At 38.0% G+C, this 22,303-nt stretch overlaps 1 protein-coding gene across 1 annotated transcript in view; it reads left to right on the top strand.

The window, feature by feature from the left end:
• Positions 1-312: 312 nt before the first annotated feature.
• Positions 313-22,303, top strand: part of CCDC192 (coiled-coil domain containing 192) — a 243,168-nt gene continuing 221,177 nt past the window's right edge. The window contains 3 exon segments of the mRNA XM_023198022.2: positions 313-399; positions 969-1,081; positions 5,714-5,765. Of these exon segments, the coding sequence (XP_023053790.1) occupies positions 313-399; positions 969-1,081; positions 5,714-5,765 (252 nt within the window).

Genomic DNA, 22,303 nt, shown 5'->3' with positions numbered 1-22,303 from the left:
AACTGCTCAATAGTTCTTAATTTTATTCATAGGGTTGTTTTACTGAGGGGCTGGGTCACTTAAAGTTTTGTTGAAGAAGTAAATGCTAATTATACTCTTTAATAGATAAGTCTTAATATTCATTCCTGTTACTATTGTAGTTACTTGCTCTATAATGCTCTAACCCTAGAAACAAATTCTGTGATTAGAAACATTGCTGTCATGCCAATCCAATTTATTTTAGGATGAGCAGTGTGACTAGGTTGGGTGGCTCCAGCACATACAGACCACAATCCAGGAGTGATTCTTAGCTGTCGACTGCAGGGATCCTACATGTACTTCCTGTCAGAGCAGAAAGTGAAGTGGATACCTGGTCTACAAAGGCATCCAGGGAGAGATGCAGCAACTGGCTGGGAGAAAGTAGGTGGTGTCTTTGGACAGGGAAGTTGGAGCAGCGGCTGCAGGTGAACAATGAGCAAAATACCAGCTACTCAGGCACAATGAATCACTTGTACAATCCTGTGTTAGGAAAGAAGCTTTCATGAGAATATGGCCAGGTGGGGTCTTCTGTCTGTGGCCGGTGGGTCCCAGGGAAAGCAGATCATCACAATAAGGGGTTGGTTTGTGGTGAAATCACTGATTGCCTATAAGCCAATGCATTTCTGGGTGTGCACCCCTCTCAGACAGCAGTGTGGCTGTTTCCTTAGCATTGGTTCTGGATGTAAACATGCCTTGGTTTGAGCAGAAAACCACTGTTTCTGTTCCACTTTGAATGAGTTTAACAGAAATGATGACTATGTGGTGATTCTTCACCTATTCTCATGCCTGGATCTGATTTGTGAGATGTTTTGAGAGGTTACTGCGGCTTTGTAACCGAGATTTTTTTCTTTGGGAAATTAACTGTCTTTTCCACAGCCATTGTGGTAGCCTAGCAACAAGGGACAGCAGAGCAATAGCAGGGATTCTAAAACTCTAAGGAATGATGCCAGTTGGTTGGTGTCTGTCCCAACGATAAGGGATCCCAGTGGGCCTGACTTGAGATGGGACAATGCTGTAGCAAGAAATCTGTGGTCCCAAAGTCTGACAGCTCAGAGAGATGCAGGTGAGTTCCCAGCTCCTCTCAGCCCAAAATAATTAATGGGAATTCCTGGATAAAGTAGCTTTCACTCAGTACTTCAAAGAAAATCTTTCTTTAAAGTCTGGGGAATAATAACAGACAGACAGATTTTTTATCCTTTCCTGGAGAGTGACCCCCACCTTGAAAGCTGCCATCTTCCCAGATCACAGGGCATGGCCTGACACACAGTAGGAGTTCAATAAATATTTGTTGAACAAATTGGTCTTCTAAAAATCACACACTCACCCACCACAGCCATTTTTGCTGATGTGGGAAGGGGGAGGGTTTGAAGCCAGCCTTCTTACAGTTGAAATGAAATGTCATCTTCACTACCCTCTTGCCAAGAGATGCACACACAAAAAGCTGGGTCATTCCTCCTCTACAGGTTCCCCACATAAAAACCTAGATCAATGCTGGCTAGAAATATGGAAGTACAGTTCACTTCTCTAATTGATCTGCATTTAATTACTAGAAATTTTGCATGTTGACACCATACTCATTTCCCTTTCAAATGTGGAAATATCTTCCATTTACAATTTTCTTTTAAATCTTGAGCGAGAGTTGACCACATCTCTGTAGCAGGAGCTACATCCTATAAGGCAGTATCCTTGTGGGATGTTCACATGCAACCGTGGTTCTGGTTTTTAAAGTTTTGGTTTGTTTTTTTGTTTGTTTGTTTTTGAAACAGAGTCTCACTCTGTTGTCCAGGCTGGAGTGCAATGGAGCAATCTTGGCTCGCTCCAACTTCTGCCTCCCAGGTTCAAGTGATTCTCCCACTTCAGCCTCCCGAGTAGCTGGGATTACAGGCATCTGCCATCATACCTGGCTAATTTTTGTATTTTTGTAGAGACAGGGTTTCACCATGTTGGCCAGGCTGGTCTTGAGCTCCTGACCTCAGGTGATCTGCCCACCTTGGCCTCCCAAAGTGCTGGGATGATAGGCGTGAGCCACTGTGCCTGGCCTGCTTTGTTAAGTTTTAAAACGTGTTTTCCTTATGTGAATGTGCGAGCCTTGTTTTTACTTGCTTTTCACCTTGGGTCTATGGTCTATGGATGATGTGAGAAACTCACAAATCTAAGATTTTATGTAAAATGTTGTTTATTTGTGCAAAGGATTCCATAAGCCTCAAAAATTAAATAATCTATGGGAGGGAGTAAGGCTTTTTCCATTTATTAAAGCTAATGAAATTTAGCAAACACTCATTTTCTTTTAATTTCCCAGAACAAAGCAGCTGAAGAGATAACATATCAATATGTAGGCAATTGGAGAGTTGAACATAAAGTTACCAAATGGAGGGAAAATGCCCTGTGATGAACAACTTTCAAATGAATAGCCCAGTATACAATCAGCAGAAAAACCAAGTGAAAAGCAGGACTTTGCTCTCTCTGTAAATTATTGTTAGTGTTTTTTACTCCTGGTGTGTGGAGTTGAGTGTTCTGGGCAGGTAGAAAGCCGGGCTTTTGAGGTAGGAGGCTGGGGAGTGTCACGCTATTCTTGTTGATCTGTAGGTGACTTCAGTTCAGCTTCTTCACTTCTAAGCAGGAACAAACTGGTCCCATGTGTCTTGTTTGCCTTCCCTTCTCCTTTGCCTTCCACTTTTCTCTTCTCATGCCCTTGAAACAGACCTTCTCCACAGTTTACATAAACTGAATGGGAACTTGCTCCTACGTTGTCTAAGTAAGGGAGAGTTAGGCCCTGGATGTAATTAATCTAAGGAACAAAACAGAATTTTCCCGGGAAATCCTCTCCTATAAAAATTAAGTGCTCAATAGCTGTATTTCCTCACCAATTTTATTAAAATCCTTTATTCACCCAGACTAATTGGTGACTAATTAATCCTCCAATTTGACATAAAAAGTATGAAGTAAAAAGTTTAGAAACCAGATAGAAAGACATTTCATTTAAAGGAGGAAATTTCAATGTTCTTATAACGCACTGAGAAAAAAACTATGCAAGGTTGATATGTCATCTCATTACTCCCTGCCAGTAGAAATTTAAAGTTTTTCCAGGTTTCCAGTGAACCCTAAAGTAAGAAAACAATGCAATAAAAAACAAACTTCATAAACACATTTATTAATTATATGTTGTCTTTATCTCAAAGCTAATAGGCTTTCTAAAGCTTTCTTCCCCCTTTAATTATTGTACAACATGACTTCTCCTGTGTATGTGGGTTGCCATGGTTACTCTGAGGCCATGACTCATGACCTTTAAATATAATTGTCAGGCAGCCAAAGCTCTCATTTTTAAATCACCAGTTTTGTTTCAGGCATTATTTTTTACAAGTAGTCTCAAATTGTACTTTCTGTGATGCATTTGTGGCACATCTGAGTATGCACATAAGGGTATTGCACTCACATGTTTTGTTTGGTTTCATTCGGTGACTGAATATGACTTTCTTGCCCAGCATAAAAAATACATGAAGCACAGCCCTTGTCCCCTATGAGGGTGTTACTGAGAAATGCAAAACACAGGTAGAGAAATAATCACATACATCATGAGCCATAATAAGGGCTGCAAGAGGTAGATGCCCAAAACCTGCTTGTGCAATATAAAGGCAAGAAATACTTCTGACCGGTAGGGTCAGAGGGCCTTCAGGGAGAGGCAGCATTTGAGTTAGGGTGTGAAGACATGTAAGATTTCAACAAGCAGAGAAGAGAGTATGAGTGTTCTGGCCGGAGGAAACAACTAAGAAAAGGATAAACACACACTCTGGACTATTAGGCCGTTCAATTGAGGGAAAACATCCGTTTCATGAGTTTCACTGATAGAAGATAAAATTTGTTAGAGGGCTCAGTTTATTAAGATCCTTTAAAGCCATTTGTTGGTTTGTCCAGTAACTGTGATGACCAAGAGTTTGTTTTCCATTTCATGATAAAGAGGTGTTGTCAAGTAGAAAGTACCAAAATACTGGGTTTTTTGCTGATTAGGGTGTCATGCGAGAAAAGCAATTACATCTCTTAGAGCCCCAGTGCCTCCTTCCAGTAAGGGAGAACTTAATTAATTTTGTTCAGTAGTCACTGATTACTTTATGAACATTTGTAAATGATTTCAAATTTTTTGAAAACTAAGTAAAAGAGAGACATGTGCACAGACATATGGAAATAAAACTATATATTCATGAGGAAGATAGTGGGATAGGAAATAATAAAAGTACCTTGGGATTTAAAAGTAAGGCTTTATTGGCTGGGCGTGGGTAATCCCAGCACTTTGGAAGGCCAAGGTGGGCGGATCATGAGGTCAAGAGATCAAGACCATCCTGGCCAACATGGTGAAACCCTGTCTCTACCAAAAATACAACAATTAGCTAGGTGTGGCGGTGGGCGCCTGTAGTCTCAGCTACTCAGGAGGCTGAGGCACGAGGATCACTTGAATCCAGGAAGCGGAGACAGTGAGCCAAGATTGTGCCATTGCACTCCAGTCTGAGTGACAGAGCAAGACTCCATCTCAGGGGGAAAAAAAAAAGTAAGGCTTTATTGATTGGCAACAACAGAAAGGAACCTATTAAATCTATGAGGTTTATTAGATAATTCATTTATTTATTCAACAAATATTTGTTGACTATGCTATCCTTCTTTAAGAGGCTGGGGGTAGAGTAACAAAAAAGAACAGAAAAAATTTCCTATCTTCAACAAGTTTACATTTTCAGTTGGGAGATGACATAAAAAATATAATAAATAAGCAAACTATATAGCATGTTAGAATGTGATAAGTTATCACAGAGAAAAGAGTATGGTGATGAGGTGAGGGGTTAAATTTTAAATGAGAAACATATGGTAGGTCCCACTGAAGTGGTGACATTTGAGAAAAGACAAGAAGGAAGGAAGAGTAAGCCAAGTGGATAGACTTAGAGAAAAATATTCCAGGGCCCTGGGATGTGCTGGGAACTGAGTGAAGAAAGTATTTCAAAGAGAGAATGATGAGTCATGTCAAAAGCTGTTAAGGTGAGTTGTGAAAAATAATCACTGGGTATAAGAATGCAGAGATCTTTGGTGAATTGGACAAGTGCAGTTTCTGTGGAATGGTACTAGTAGTGGCACTAGTCTGATTACAGTGGCTTTAGAAAAAAAGAAAGAAAAATAGAAGGGGAAGAATTGGAGACAGTGAGAATATCGTTTTTCTGTAACCTGAAAAGCAAAAGAGTTTAGTATAATCAAGTGGAAACTAAAGCAGTAAGAAGGCTCTAGGCATGATAAATAACAACATGTTTATAAGCTAATGGAAATGATCCAGGAGACAGAGAGAGAAGAGAGAGAGAGAACAGTGTAGGAGACAAAGAATTCTCCACGTCTGCTGATTCTTATGAATTCTTCTCTCCACTTTTTTTTTCAGTTGAAATACCAGATTTTTCAGGTTTTCAGAACAGATTGTACTGTTCAGAGTACTTATTCTCAAGAGAACCTTTAAAGGCTATTTTATCTTCTGCGAGTAAAGTTTACATTCCACTATTTTTATTTCCTTTAGAAATGTCCAGAAATTGACATTTGGAGGAAATACTTTAGAAAATTTACTTTAAATGTTACAGTGTAATGATCTATTCAATGTAGGTGCGGGGGTGTGTGTGCGCACATGAGTGCCTGAAATAAAATTTTGGAATTCTAAACTTTTACTTTATTTCAGCATGACGTCTGGAACTTCAGAGTCAGATGTACAACAAGAACACAAAGCATCGGTAAGAAATGAAGTTTGCATTAATTCTTTATTTAAAAAATCATTGTAGGTCATGAAACTAACTTCTTTTATTAATATTGATGTTTTCTTGATATTGTTTAGTTTTCACATTTTACTAGTAAAGATTTTAGAAATAAAACATAGAAAGCTGTTTTCCAAGTAGAAGATTGAGGTAAAATGGAGTGGAGTGGTAACTATGGGATGTTACTGGAGCTTTGGAAAAGTTAGGCATGATGTGGCATGGCCTTTCTTATTTTGACATGTAATAAATGCCACACTGCTCTCCGTGGCCTTACAATACTATAGACATCCTGGGCTATTTTTTGAAGTGTCAGCTTGTGTATGAGGAAATCCTGGAATTCACACATGAATGATACACATTGGGTACAACACACTATTTGGTTTAGCTAGACTTAGGTTTAAATCACAGTCTATTCCAGATATATCTAGTTTTCTTCTCTTTCAAGTAAGTCACTCTGACCCTTGAAGACTTCTTCCACCATGAGCTCCATTATGTCTTGGGGAAAGCTGGATCCTTTCTACCTGAGCACCACTGTCCCCCCCCAGGCCTCCAGTGAAACTGTGGGTTGCTGAGAGGTGCTGGAGTTGGGTGATGGGTACACAGAAAATTATTATACCAGTTCTCTACTTTCATGTAAGTTTGAGGATTTCTCTTTAAAAATAAAAAATATAGCTGTCTATATTTCCCCAATCTCCTTTGATTCAGGTTGAAGACCCTCTGGACTCTACCAGAGATATTTCTGGAATAATCTTTTCAGCTCTAATATAGAGGCAGTGTAGTATGGAGAAAAATTACAGACTAGGAATCAAAAGACTTGGAGTGAGGCCAACATTTGCCATCTCCAACTGTGTGATGACAGCCAAGTCATTTAAACTCTCCAAACTTTACTTTTCATCTGTAGAATGAAGATAATGAGACTTAACTAGTCTACTTCAAATAAGATTTTTGGGATGTGAAAATGGTTAAGTGCCTGAGAGTGCACAGGAGCATGGTTTTTGGAATTGATAGCATTCCACTGGGCTTCCCTGCGGGCCAGGGGTCTTTGTTCTTTAATTTCTCTATTTCTTTCTGGATTCAGCAGTTTTGGCCTACCGCTCCCTTGCAATCCCAGCATCACTAGCTATATTAGTTCATTCTCGCACCCCTCTAAAGAAATACCTGAGACTGGGTAATTTATAAATAAAAGATATTTAATTGGCTCATGGTTCTGCAGGCTATAAAGGAAGTGTAGTGGCTTCTGCTTCTGGGGAGGCCTTAGGAAGCTTCCAATTATGGCAGAAGGCAAAGGGTTAGTGAGGCATCTCATACAGTGGGAGTAGGAGCAAGAGAGAGAGAGACAGAGAGAGAGAGGGCCGATGCTACACACTTTTTAGCAACCGAATCTCCTGAAAACTCACCATCATGAGAACAGCACCAAGGCACCAAGGGGATGGTACTAAACCATTCACAAGAAACTGCCTCCATGATCCAATCAGCTTCCACCAGGCCTCTTCCTCCAACATTGGAAATTATAATTTAACATGAGATTTGGACAGGGACACAGATCCAAACCTTATCACCAGCTAAGAAGAATTGATTCTCTTGTGAGTTATATATCTAGAATCTCACTTCTGTGCAATTATTTTTGATCATAAAATGTTAACATCTCTCTTCTCAGTGCAGTTCATTTTACCTGGTCCTAAACAAACTGGACGTAGCTCTCAAATGTATAATAATTTTCAGAAAGAGAGTTTCTCTTGAATAAATATTAGCCAAAGGCAAATCAAATTAGTTTGGTTTCAATTAAAAATGTATTTTCTAACTCTAGTGATAATTTAATCTTATGTTGCTTTTTGTAAGCTAAGAAAACCCGATAATGAAGTTTTACTTCATTTAATGGAGCTGTTTATGATACTGTTGCCCAAAGAGTGTGCCTCACTGGACCATATGAAAATAGTTTTTCTCTGGTTGGTAGGGACCCTTGAATTTGGTACATGGGACTCTTCAGGTCAGCAATCTTTACTTAACTGCCTTGTCTTTTAAGGATGCTAATCAACCAGCACCCTAGAGGTAACCCTCTCGTGGGCAGTATCTATACTGAAAAGGACAAGGTGCCAATTACCTACTACCTTTAGGATTTCTACCCAGGGCTCCAATTAGCTTCCTGGAGTTCCAAATCCATATTTTCCAATTTACATTTGGCAAGGTTGGGATCCCTGGGGCTTGAAGGAACTGGTTCTGCTTCAGTTTCTGATTTTGTTTTTTTAATATTTCTAAAGAAATACATTTAGCTGGAGGGAGTTGGGATTAGAGACTTCAAGGTGGTAGTGATATCCATGATTACTGCTGCCTCCCTTCACAGCACAGTCCCTTTTAAGTCATGGAACTCACAGAGCACAGAACTCAGCAGAATGAATTCTGCTGTGAACCATGAGGAACCAAATTGCAGGTGGTGGATCTCAGTTGCCTCTTTTAAATAATTGCTTTTAGTTTTGGTCGAGAAGACAGAGATGAGAAAATCTTTTCAAGTCTTTGAAGATTTCTTGACCACCAAGCAGAATTAACTCCGCTCTCTCTGCCTTCGTGTCTTGGTGGTTCTTTATTTGCCTTTACTGCACCATTCTCTGAATCTACTTTGACTTTTGAACTCTGTTGGTAAATTGTGCATTCCTAGAGAAAGGACTGGGCTTTGTTAATCTCTGGGACAAAATTTCAGACATCAAAATGGCTCTCAATCTATATCATTTGAAATAAAACAAACAGACTGAGCTCCAGGCATAGTAGCAGGTGGTTGAAATTCCCTGTCCCTCTGAATCTGTAGAGCAGCACATGAGGGTGGTGTCTGGCATCGTCATTATTATATTGATAATTTTCTTCCTATTATTATTATTACCAGTTTAGAAATTGAGATTCGGGGAGATTCAAGGAGCTCCGGATGTTAAGTGATCAAAGAATATGTGTTTACTTTGTCGCAGGAACCTGATGGGATAATCCAGTAAGACTTTACTTAAATTCACTCTCAGGTGCCAGGTAGTCCCCATTTATCTCAACCCTATCTATACCTTGGGCCTGCTGGAGAATTTGAATGTTGTTGATTGCTTTTGCTGCATTTTAACATCTTCTGACAGAATAGCTAGTGCATATAAATTATCTCATTTGAAATTGTTTAGGAAATAATAATTCTATTGCAAGAAGGGTTGGCCTAAATAGGATCAGGACCGCTCCTTCTGATCTATTTCTGAGAATCTAGATGCATAGAAATGAGCAATGTAAAACATATAATGTCATTGGTTATGTGGAGTGGCACATCTAAAAGCAAGACTATGGGTGTGACTTCATTAGCTCTAGAATATATATGAAGTATTTTACTCAGTGTGCAAAACTGGCTTATTATAAAATCCCATAAGCCCTTTAACTTTCAAGTAATAATTTAGTGATGACTTTATTAAAGAATCACGATTTTAAGTGCCAAAGATAATGAAAGCACTTTCTGGTTTTTAATTGGTAAGATCAAATCATAGCCCACTATATAAAAAGTCAGTTTTACAAAGTTACCTTAAAGTAGCTAAAAGATGTTATATTTGATAAGTTGGGGAAAGCAAGCAGTGTCTTAGTTGTGTCAAATTATATAAATTCTGTTCTTCTTTTAATACTCAGTGTAATATGCTATTAGCTTTGCTGGAAACATACAGTTGGCCATATTTCTGGTATCTATAAATTTTAACATTCTAAGATGACTGTCAAAAGATTCTTTCCTTTGATGAACAAACTTTCAAATTGTTAATGAATCAAGGTTATCAATATATCATTTGTGTTTTAAATAAGTGATTTAAAGGAGATATCACTCTTTCTTGTTAAGATGAGAACAATATAGAATTGTATATGTATCTATATTTAAATAAAGCTTTGTTGCTGTTCTGGGAAAAAGGTTAATTTTTTTACCATTCTAATAGGTAAGAAATTACATCTTAAAACTTTTTGTTTTGCCTCTCCTTTCTTTCTCTCCCTTTCAGCTTTACTAAGACATAATTGACACATTTAAAGTATACAAGTTGATGAGTTTTGATACCATGTGAAACTACCACCACAATCAGGATAATGAGCCTATCTACCACCCTCAAAAGTTACTCATGCGCCTTAGGAATTCCCCCACCTGCCTCTCCCCACCTGCCCACACCCCTCAAGCATTTCCTGGAGATTTTTATAAATGGAGACATACAGAATGTACCCTTTTTTACTGGTTCCTTTCACTTAGAAAAATAATTTTGAAATGTATCTATGTTGTAGATAACTCAATAACTCATTATTATTGCAGAATAATTTCCCATTGTATTGGAGGTACCAATTTGTTTATCCCTGCTACAGATTGGATATGGCTTGTTTGTCCCCATCAAATCTCATGTTGAACTTTGATCTCCAGTGTTAGAGGGAGTTCTAATAGGAGGTGTTTGGGTCATGGGGGTGGATCCCTCATGCATAGATTAACATCCTCCTCTCTTGGGGGTGAGTTCTCAATAAGCTGATTGTTAAAAGGAGTCTGGCACCTGCCTGCGTTGTCTCCTTGCTTCCTCTGGCACCCTGTGATATCTGCACATTCCTGCTCCTTCCACCATTAGTGGAAGCAGTCTGAGATCCACCAGAAACCAAGCAGATGCTGACACCATGCTTCTTTTACAGCCTACGGATTCGTGAGCCAAATAAGCCTCTTTTCTTTTCAAATTACCCAGCCTCAGATGTTCTTTTATGGCAGCACACAACAGACTAAGACAATCCTTTGTCTGTTGACTGACATTTAGATTATTTCCAGGTTTAGGCTCTGAAAAATAAGACTTCTATGAATATTCATGCATGAGTCTTTGTATAGACATATGCTTTCTTTTCTCTTGGGAAAATACACAAGAGTGGAATGGTAGATTCATATGGTAGGTGTACTTTTAACTTTTAAAAACCTGCTAAACTGTTTTCCAAAGTCATTGTATCATTTAACATCCCCACCAGCAATGCATGAAAATTTTAGTTCATCTACATTCTTTGCAAGCCTACGAAGGTCAGCCTTTAAAATTTTAGTCATTCTGTGGCCAGGTGCAGTGGCTCACGCCTGTAATCCCAGCTCTTTGGGACGCCGAGGTGGGCGGATCACCTGAGGTCGGGAGTTCGAGACCAGCCTGACCAACATGGAGAAACGCAGTCTCTACTAAAAATACAAAATTAGCTGGGCATGGTAGTGCATGACTGTAATCCCAGGTACTCAGGAGGCTGAGGCAGGAGAATCACTTGAACCCGGGAGACAGAGGTTGCGGTGAGCCGAGATCGTACCACTGGACTCCAGCCTGGGCAACAAGAGCAAGACTCCATCTCATATAGATTGTGCAAGTATTTTCTCCTGTCTGTACTTGGTTTTGTAATTCTCTTAGTAATGCCTGTAGATGAACAGAAGTTTTTTATTTTGATGATATCTAATTTATCAATTTGTATTTTCATGGACCATTCTTTTGACATCTGATCTAAAAAAATCTTTGCCCGAGGTTACAAAATATTTTTTCTAATTTTTATTCTAGGAATGTTATACTTTTAGAAATTTTTTCCTGTTGTTTTCATCTTTTAAAAACTAATTGACACATAATAATTGTACATATTTATAGGGTAGAGTATGATGTTTTAATATGCGTATGTCATGTGTAGTGATCAAATTAGGATAATTAGCATATCTACTACCTCAGACATTTATCATTTCTTTGCTAAGAACATCAAAAAACCTCTTTTCTAGCTATTTTGAAATATATAAATGTATTATTGTTAACTGCAATTACCCTGCTTTGCAGTGGAACACTAGAACTTATTCCTCCTATCTAGCTATAACTTTGTATTTATCACCCTATACCAGCATCTCCCCAACCTTCCTCAGCCTCTGGTAACGCCTATTTTACTCCCTATTCTATGAAATCAATTTTTTTAGATTCCCCATATAAGTAAGATTATGCCGTATTTGTCTTTCTGGCTTATTTCATTTATCATGATGTCCTCCAGGTCCACCTGTGTTACTGCAAATGACACAATTTCAGTCTATTGTGTAAATAATCACATTTACTTTAGTCATTCATCCATTGATGGACACTTAGTTGGAGTTCATATCTTTGCTATTGTGAATAGTGTTGCAATAAACATGAGTGTGTAGACATCTCTTTGACATACTGATTTCATTTCCTTTGGATATATACCCAGTAGTGGGGCTATTGGATCATATGGTAGTCTTATTTATTTATTTATTTATTTATTTATAGACAGAATCTCACTCTGTCACCCAGGCTAGAGTGCAGTGGTGTAGTCTTGGCTCACTGCAACCTCTGCCTCCCAGATTCAAGTGATTCTCTTGCCTTAACCTCCTGAGTACCTGGGACTACAGGCACATGCCACCACACCTTGATAATTTTTGTACTTTTTTAAAGTAGAGATAGGTTTCAATTCCTGACCTCAAGTGATCCATCTGCCTTGGCTTCCCAAACTGCTGGGATTACAAGCGTGAGCCACTGGGCCTGGCCAGTAGTTCTATTTTTAATTTTTGAGGCACCTCCCTACTCTTTTCCACAGTGGTTGTACTAATTTACATTCCCACCAACAATATATAAGAATCTCCCGTTCTCCACGCTCTCACTGGCAGTCATTATTTTTTGTCTTTTCGATAATATCCATTCTAACTAGGGTGAGATTATATCTCATTGTGGTTTTGATTTTCATTTTCCCAATTAGTGAAGTTGAGCATTTAAAAAATATACGTGTTAGCAATTTGTCTTTTGAGAAATGTCTGTTTAGGTCTTTTGCTCATTTTTAATCAGATTATTAGGTTTTTTTTTTTTTTTTTTTTTTTTGCTATTGAGTTGTTCAGGATCCTTATATATTCTGGTTATTAACCCCTTGTCAGATGCATACTTTGTGAATATTTTCTCCCATTCTGTGGGTTGTTTCTTCACTATGTTGATTGCTTCCTTTGCAATACAGAAAGAAGCTTTTCAAATTGATATAATCCCATTTGTCTAATTTTGCTTTTGTTAAATGTGTTTTTGAGGTCTTATTCAAAAAATGCTCACCCATACCAATCTCACAAAGCATTTTCCCGATATTTTATTCTAGTGGTTTCATAGTTACAGGTTTACATTTAAGTCTTTAATCCATTTCTAGTTGATTTCTGTAAGTTGGAAGAGATAAGAGACTAGTTTCATTTTTCTGCATGTGGATGTCCAGTTTTTCCAGCACCATTTATTGAAGAGACAGTCCTTTCCTCAGTGTGCATTACTGGCAACTTTGTTGAAGCTCAGTTGGCTGTAAATGTGTGGATTTCTATATTTTATGCCAGTATCATGCTGTTTGTTTATCATTGCTTTGCAGTATATTTGGAATTAAGGTAGTGTGCCTCTAGCTTGGTTCTATTTGATGAAGATTGCTTTGGCTATTTGGGGTCTTTTGTGGTTCCATACAAATTTCAGGATTGTTTTATCTATTTCTCTGAAGAATACCATTAGTATTTTGATAGGGATTACATTTAATCTGTAAATTTCTTTGGATAGTGAAGACATTTTAACAATATTAATATATGTGCATGAACATGAGAAATCTTTCCATTTATTTTTGTCCCCATTTCTTTCATCAGTGTTTGGTAGTTTTTATTGTAAAGATCTGTTTTTGTGTGAAGTCTTTGAAGTTTCCTATACAAAAGACCATGTCATCTGTAAACAGGAATAATGTGATTTCCTTCTTTACAGTTTGAAGCCCCTGTATTTCTTTCTACTGCCTAATTGCTCTGGCTAAGGCTTCCAGTACTATGTTGAATAAAATTGGTTAAAGTGGGCATCCTTGCCTTGTGATTTTAGTGAAAATGTTTTCAACTTTTCTCCATTCAGTATGATATTAAATATGACTTATCATATATGGTCTTTATTGTGCTGAGGCACATTCCTTCTATACCAAATTTGTTGAGAGTTTTTATCATGAAGGGATGTTGCATTTCATCAAGTGCTTTTTTTTTTTTTTTTTTGCATCTGTTGAAATGATCATATGTTTTTGGCCTTCGTTCTGTTGATGTAATGAATAATGTTTATTGATTTGTGAATGTTGAGCTCTCCTTGTATCCCTGGTATGAATCCCACTTAATCATGATGAATAGTCTTTTTGATGTGCTGTTGGATTGGATTTGCTAGCATTTTGTTGAGGATTTTTGCCTTTATGTTCATCAGGAATACTGGCCTGTAGTTTTCTTGTTTGTTGTGTCCTTGCCTGGTTTTGTATCAGGGTAATGCTCACTTCATAGACTGAGTTAGGAAGAATTTTCTTCACTTCAATTGTTTGGAATAGTTTAAGAAGAATGTATATTAGTTCTTCTTTAAATGTTTGGTAGATTTCAGCAGTGAAGCTGTCAGGTCCTGAGATTTTCTTTGATGGGAGATTTTTATTACTGATTCAATCTTGTTATTTGTTATTGGTCAGTCTAGGTTTACTATTTCTTCATACTTTATTCTTGATAGGTTGTATGTGCCCAGGAAGTTTCTCTTTTTATATTTAGGTCTATAATCCATTTTGAATAATTTTTGGCTGCTGATGACTGACAGCTAAGTCTCTAGAAATTCCCCTCAGCTGAGGGAGCTGCAATTTACCAGAATTACCTGCCCCACTTCCTTCTTCATAGGATTAACCTTCATTCAATGACTTCCGATGCAGGGCCATAAGATGTGACCTCCTTGCTTTGATTGGGAACAGTTTTGAAGGGCTAGCCTAACTCCATATCTCCCCTTGGAACTGGCTGAAGCCTCTACTGTATTTTTCCTTCTCTCCTTCTTTCATAGGAGCTATCTGCAATAAGCCTTCTGCAGCCAAATCTCTCTTTCAGACTCTGTTTCCTGGAACCCTAACCTCATACAATCACAAAGATCAGAATAAATCATAACCTAATGAATGAGGTTATGTGAATAGAAATTGATAGTGTTATCACTGAAGGCAAGACAAAAAAATATGAATAGAAACTGTCATTGTAACTGACAGCCCTTTAGAGAAATCTTTCTTAATACATAAAAGAAATTAAATGAATATCTGCTTGCAAACTTTAGGGAAGCAAAATATTTTATTTAACAAATCATTGCAATGTTCATATATTCAATTTTAAGAATTTACTTTTTGCCACAAAAGGACACAAATAGTATGTAAATTGAATCTTTATTTCTAGATTCTTCTGCTAAAGGTAAGTAATGTTATTTTCCCAGATCTTATTTATCCACATTATTTCTCCTGTTCCCATTCTGTTCCCTGCCCCTATGTAACTATAGTCACCCAATTTAAATAGTGTAGCCTAAGTTCTCTACAGAAAAATGCTTCTGAAGATTTCAGCTCAAGCAGTGCATAGAAAGGTAGTAGCAATAGTATCCTTGTAATTGGGATTTTTTTTTTGCCTGATATCAAGAAAGATCAAAATTTCAATTAATTTAATTTGATTATCATTAATTTTTTGAATGCTATCTGCTGCAATTGACTAAAGTCTTAATATTTTATTTACCTTAATAGTTTATTTCTCCTTCATAAAACCCATTAAAATTGGGAAGCAGAAGGTCTCTAGAGAACTCTCTGGATGGACGCTTCTTCTGGGAATGCATTTCTGCAATCTGGGCAACAATGGGAAGGAGGGGGAAAATTGTCGTTGTGAGAGCTCTATCCAGAAGTTACACATATAATTTCTGCACTCCTTCATCAGACAAAGAAATCACATGGTCCCCAACAACTTCAGGCTTGTGGAAGTAAAAATCATATTATGTGCCTGGGAAAAGTTTTAGAACTATCTTGAGACCAGAAAATCATAGCAATATAAAGTTAGACTTTAAAAAAAAAAAAAAAAGAAAAGAAACAAAAGACAGAATTAAACCTAAGAAGGAAGCATTATCTCCAGAAGTTCTCACTTTAATAATAAGTGCTATTTAACTTGAGAGCAGAGGCCATAAAAAAGATCTTAGTGATTTAAAATGAGGTTGGCCAGATATCTGGGAAGTGTCCTTTAGAAAATGATCCTTCACAAACAACTGGGCAAGATGACCTATTTCATTTTTAATTTATATGATAGTGTAGATGTATAAGAAACAAAAGGTCCTGTCTTCATGCAAATGTGTTCTTTTAATTTTGTAAAATGTCAACAGGCAAAGAAATTTAGAAAACATGTGGCACTGAAACAGATTGTTTACAGACAGAATGTTTTTCAGAATTTCCCCAAGAGGCACCAGTGGTGCAAAGAACCTCTATAAATGGAAGCATTTGAGTGTCTCCAAATTTGTTTCATCAGATACCCATGGCATTTTTTCCTCCATTTGGCTCCTTCAAATGGCAAAAAGTTCCTAACAACTGGCATAATTTGAGGCAAGCATACTAATTTGTGCTGTGTAGTGCTGGCACATTTTATTCTCTATGAGGGTGTTGAGGAGTTTGTATGTATAGAAGGAAGGGAATTTGGTAATGTGAAAAGGGGAGAGAAATATATATCCACAGAGTTTAAGGGTTACTCTGTACTAACATTTTGAATAAAATCAAATTTTATATGCAACTTGCTCATCCTCTGGAAACTGAATGTTTACATCAGGGAAGACTGGGCAAGGGGAAGCATGTTCTGAGGATCGTCTTGTTAAAAATATTTTACAATTTTTAATTGTTATGGGTACACAGTCGGTGTATATATCTATGGGGCACATGAGATGAAATGTTTTGATACAGGCATTAATATATAATAATCACAACAGGATAAATGGATACCCATCAACTCAAGCTTTTTAGTTTCTTTGTGTTACAAACAATCCAATTATACTTTTTAAATTATTTTTAAATGTACAATAAGTTATTGTTGACTGTACTCACCCTGTTGTGCTATCAAATACTAGATCTTACTCATTTTCTCCAACTACATTTTTGTACCCATTAACCATCCTCACTTCCCCACACAGACCCCTTCCAGCTTCTGTTGTCCATCCTTCTGCTTTTTATTTCCATGGATTCAATTGTTTTAATTTTTGGCTCCCAAAAGTGAGTGAGAACATGCAAAGTTTGTCCTTATGTGACAGGTTTATTTCACTTAACATAATGTCCTCCAGTTTCATCCATATTGTTGAAAATGACAGGATCTCATTCTTTTATATGGCTGACCAGTACACCAAAGTGTGTATCTACCACATTTTCTTTTTCTATTCATCTGTTGATGGACACAGACTGCTTCCAAATCCTGGCTATTGTGAATAGTGCTGTAATAAACATGGGAGTGCAGGTATCTCTTCAATATGCTCGTTTCCTTCTTTTATATATATACCAAGCAGTGGGATTGCTGAATCATGTGGTAGCTCTATTTTTAGCTTTTTTGAGAAACCTCCTGTATTAGTCCATTCTCATATTGCTCTAAAGAACTGCCTGAGACTGGGTAATTTATAAAGAAAAGAGGATCAATTGGCTCATGGTTCTGCAGGCTGTACAGCAAGCATAGCTGGGAGGCCTCAGAAAACTTACAATCATGGTGAAAGTTGAAGAGGAAGGAGGCACGTTTCGCATGGCCAGATCAGGAGGAAGAGAGGGGGGAGGTGACACAAGCTTTTTAAACAAGCAGATCTCATGAGAACTCACTATCATGAGAACAGCAAGGGGGATGTCCACCCCCTTGAGCCAATCATCTCCCACCAGGCTCTTCCTCCAACACTGGGGATCACAAAATTTGACATGAGATTTGTGCTGGGACACAAACTCAGACCATAGCATTTCACCCTCGCCCTCCCAAATCTCACATCCTTCTCACATTGCAAATTACAATCAACCCTTCTCAACAGTCTCCCAAGTCTTAAATCATTTCAGCAGTAACTCAAAAGTCTACAGTCCAAAGTATCTTCTGAGACAAGATAAGCCCCTTCTGCCTATGAGCATGTAAAATCAAAACCAGTTAGTTACTTCCAAGATACAATGGGGGTACCGGCATTGGATAAATACTCCTATTCCAAAAGGGAAAAATCAGTCCAAACAAAGGGGCTAAAGGCCCCATGCAAGTTCAAAACTCAGCAGGGCAGTCATTAAATCTTAAAGCTCCAAAATTATTTCCTTTGACTCCATGTTTCACATCCTGGCAACACTGATGAAATGGGAAGAATCCCAAGGCCTTGGGTAGCTCTGTCCATGTGGTTCTGCAGGGGACAGCCCCCATGGCTGCTTTCATGGGCTGGCATTGAGTGTGCCTGCAGTTTTTCCAGGTGCATGGTGCAAGCTGTTGGTGGACCTACCGTGCTAGGGTCTGGAGGATGGTGGCCCTCTTCTCACAACTCCACTAGGCAGTGTCCCAGTGGGGACTCTGCATGTAGGCTCCAACCCTATATTTCTCCCCCACACTACCCTAGTAGAGGTTCTCCTTGAGGGCTTTGGCCCTGCAGCAGACTTCTGCCTGTACATCCAGGCCTTTCCATACATTCTCTGAAATCTAGGCAGAGGTTCCTAAGCCTCAACTCTCACATTCTGTACTCACAGGCTTAACACCACATGGAAGCCTCCAAGGCTTACAACTTGTACTTTCTGAAACAATAGGTATCTTGGGACCTTTAAGATACAAACCTTAAGATGACTAGACCTGGATTGGCTCTAATGCATGGCACCATGTCCTAAGGCTGTACAGAGCAGCAGGACCTTGGGCCTGGCCACAAAACCATTCTTCCTTCCTTGGCCTCCAGGCCTATGATGGGAGGGGATGCCATGAATTTCTCTGAAATGTCTTTGAGGTGTTTTCTCCATTATCTTGGCTATCAACATTTGGCTCCTTTTTCCATATGCAAATTTCTGTAGCTGGCTTGAATTTTTCCCCAGAAAATGGGTTTTTCTTTTCTACCACATGGCTGGGCTGCAAATTTTCCAAACTTTTACACTCTGCTTCCCTTTTAGATTTTAGTTTAAGTCTCAATCATTTCTTTGCTCATGCATATGACCATAGGTTGTTAGAACCAGCCAGGGCATATCTTGAATGCTTTGCTGCTTAGAAATTTCTTCTACCAGATACCCTAAATCATCTCTCTCATGTTCACCATTCTACATATTCCCAGAGCAGAGGCACAATGCCTCCAGCCTCTTTGCTAACACATAACAAAAGTTACCTTACTCCAGTTCTCAATAAGTTCCTTATCTCCATCTGAGACCAATTCAGCCTGGACTTCATTGTCTATATCACTATGAGGATTTTGGTCACAACCATTCAACTAGTCTCTAGGAGTTCCAAACTTTCCCTCATCTTTCTGTCTTCTTCTGAGCCCTCCAAACTCTTCTAACCTATGCCCATTACTGAGTCCCAAAGCTGCTTCTACATTTTCAGGTATCTTTATAGCAATGAGCCACTCCTAGCATTAATTTTCTATATTAGCCCATTCTCGAATTTCTATAAAGAACTACCTGAGACTGAGTAGTTTATAGATAAAAGAGGTTTGATTGACGCAAGGTTCCACAAGCTGTACAGGAAACATGGCTGTGGAGGCCTCAGGAAACTTGCAATCATGGTACAAGGCAAAGGAGAGGGAGGCATGTCTCACATGGCTGGAGCAGAAGGAATAGAGAAAGGGGGGAGGTGCCACACACTTTTAAACAACCAGATCTCATGAGAACTCACTCACTATCATGCGAACAGCAAAGGGGAGTCTGCTCCAATGGTCCAATTACCCCCCACTAGGCTCCTCCTCCAACATTGGGAATTACAATTCAACATGAGATTTGGGTGGGGACACAAATTCAAACCATATCACCTCCATACTGTTCTTTATAGTAGCTGTACTAATTTACATTTCCACAAACAGTGTATGAGGGTTCCCTTTTCTCCACATCCCTGCCAGCATTTGTCATTGCCTATCTTTTGGATAAAGGCCATTTTAACTGGGGAGAGATGATATCTCCTCTAGTTTTGATTTGCGTTTCTCTGATGGTCAGTGATGTCAAGCACTTCTTCATATGCCTATTCGCCATTTGTATGTCTTCTTTTGAGGAAATCTATTAAGATCTTTTGTTCATTTTTAAGTAGAGTATTAGCTTTTTTTTTTTTTTTTTTCTTTCTTTTTTTCTATCGTTTGAGTTCCTTATATATTCTGGTTATGAATCCCCTGTCAGATGGGTCGTTTGCAAATATTTTCTCCCATTTGTGGATTGCTTCTTCACTTTGTCGATTATTTGGTTTGCTATATAGAAGCTTTTTAACTTGATGTGATCCCATTTGTCCATTTTTGCTTGGTTCCCTGTGCTTATGGAGTATCACTCAAGAAATATTTGCCCAGAACAATGTCCTGAAGAGTTTCCTCAGTGTTTTCTTTAGTGGTTTCACAGTTGAGGTCTTAGATTTAAGTCTTTCATCCATTTTTATTTGAGTTTTGTATATGGTGAAACATAGGGGTCTAGTTTCATTTGTCTTCATATGCATATCCAGTTTTCCCAGCACCGTTTATTGAAGAGACTGTCCTTTCTCCAATGTATGTTCTTGGCACCTTTGTCAAAAATGAGTTTACTATAGATGATGAATTTATTTCTGGGTTCTCTATTTTGCTCCATTGGTCTGTTTTCATTTTTCTGCCAGTATCATGCTGTTTTGGTTACTATATCTCTGTGGTATAATTTGAAGTCAGGTAATGTGATTCCTCCAGTTTTGTTCTTTTTGCTCAGGGCATCGTTGGCTATTCTGGGTCTTTTGTGGTTCCATACAATTCTTGGATTTTTTTTTTTTTTTAATTCTGTGAAGAATTTCATTGGCATTTTGGTAGAGATTGCATTGAATCTGTACATTGCTTTGGGCAGTATGGACATTTTAAAAATATTTATTCTTCCAGACCATGAACGTGGATTTTTTTTTCATTTTTTTTTTTTTTTTTTGGTATCTTCTTCAATTTCTTGCATTAATGTTTTATAGTTTTCGCTGTAGAGCTCTTTCATTTATTTGACTAAGTTTATTCCTGGGTATTTTATTTTATTTTTATCTCTAGCAAATGGAATTACTTTCTTGATTTCTTTTTCAGGTTGTTTGCTGTTGGCATGTAGAAATGTTACTGATTTTTGTATGTTGATTTTGTATTCTATGACTTTACTAAATTTATTTATCAGTTCTAACAGCTATTTTTTAATGAAGTCTTTAGGTTTTTACAAACATAAGATCATATTATCTGCAAACAAGGATAGTTTGACTTCTTCCTTTTCAATTTGGATGCTCTCTATTTCATTCTCATCTCATTGCTCTAGGTAGGAGTTCTAGTACTTTGTTGAATAACAGTAGTGAAAGTGGAGAGACCATCAAAATTAATCAGTCTGATTTTGAGAGCATACTTCAATTGCTATGATCTGAAGAAAATTACTTTTCAAAACTAAAATTTCCTTAAGAGAAGATATCCTTCCAAGGGGTTAGGACAATTACTCAATCTAGCCTTTCCCTTTGAGAGGCTTTCTCTGGATACTTGGGGAAGTTCGCAGACAGTGCAGGTGGCAGCAGGGTAAATAGCACAAGGATGCAGCCTCTCAGGAAGAAAGTCTGACCTCTGGCTGCCCTCAGTCTCACCGAGCAGATTTCATAACATCAGTTTAATTTATTTTGATAGTTTTGTTAAATTGAAATTTGCTGCTGGGTATAGTAGCCCCAGGTCTTCATGTCAATAGCTAAACCGTTTATGTTAGATCAGGTATCAGAGTCCATTGGTTATTTTGAAATACGTTTAAATATTTCAATCAATGTGGTGTACTATCTGTACTTAGGTTCAGAGAAATGGAGGGCTTTTCTAAGTTTGATTAGAGCTTGCTTCTTCACAAAGTTGATTGTCTCCTTGAATGAGGTTATGCATTAACACACAAAGATGACAAAATAACTTGGATTCTGAAAATTCTGTATCTCATAAGAAAAGTTATCACTTATCATTTTTTCAACCCATTTAAGAAGTATTTCCAAATACTCAAAGTAAGTGATGGAAAAATATTTATAAATGTTTATTACAATATAATATCCTTCATATATTAAGGTCTTGCCTCAAATGCCTAAGGAGAATGCTATAAATTCTAGAACAACCTGCTTTCTCTAGGGCCTATTTCTACCAGTAATCTTCTTTAAAATAGAAACATCTATGTCTGTGGTGACTGCATTCTGAATCCTATTAATCTTTCTTCTTCCAAATTATAGCAGCACTGAGTTTTTGTCTCCTAATGTGTTCTTACATTCTTTTCTGATAATTATGTTATTGAAAATCTAGAAAGAAGACTTCCATAGTACTTGCTTTGTTACCACTCATCACGTAATGCTGAAATCCAAATGTACTAAATGGTTGGAACTGATTTGTGGTTTAAAAAAAAAGTCTAGGCTGGGCACGGTGGCTCACGCCTGTAATCCCAGCACTTTCGGAGGCTGAGGCAGGTGGATCATGAGATCAAGAGATCAAGATCATCCTGGCCAACATGGGGAAACCCCGTCTCTATTAAAAATACAAAAATTAGCTGGGTGTGGTGGCACGCGCCTATAGTCCCAGCTACGTGGGAGGCTGAGGCAGCAG

This window comes from Piliocolobus tephrosceles, chromosome 4 (assembly GCF_002776525.5).
Source record: "Piliocolobus tephrosceles isolate RC106 chromosome 4, ASM277652v3, whole genome shotgun sequence".
NCBI classification, from domain to species: domain Eukaryota; kingdom Metazoa; phylum Chordata; class Mammalia; order Primates; family Cercopithecidae; genus Piliocolobus; species Piliocolobus tephrosceles.
The sequence above is the reverse complement of the archived record's forward strand: the minus strand, read 5'-3'. Positions and strand labels throughout refer to the sequence as shown.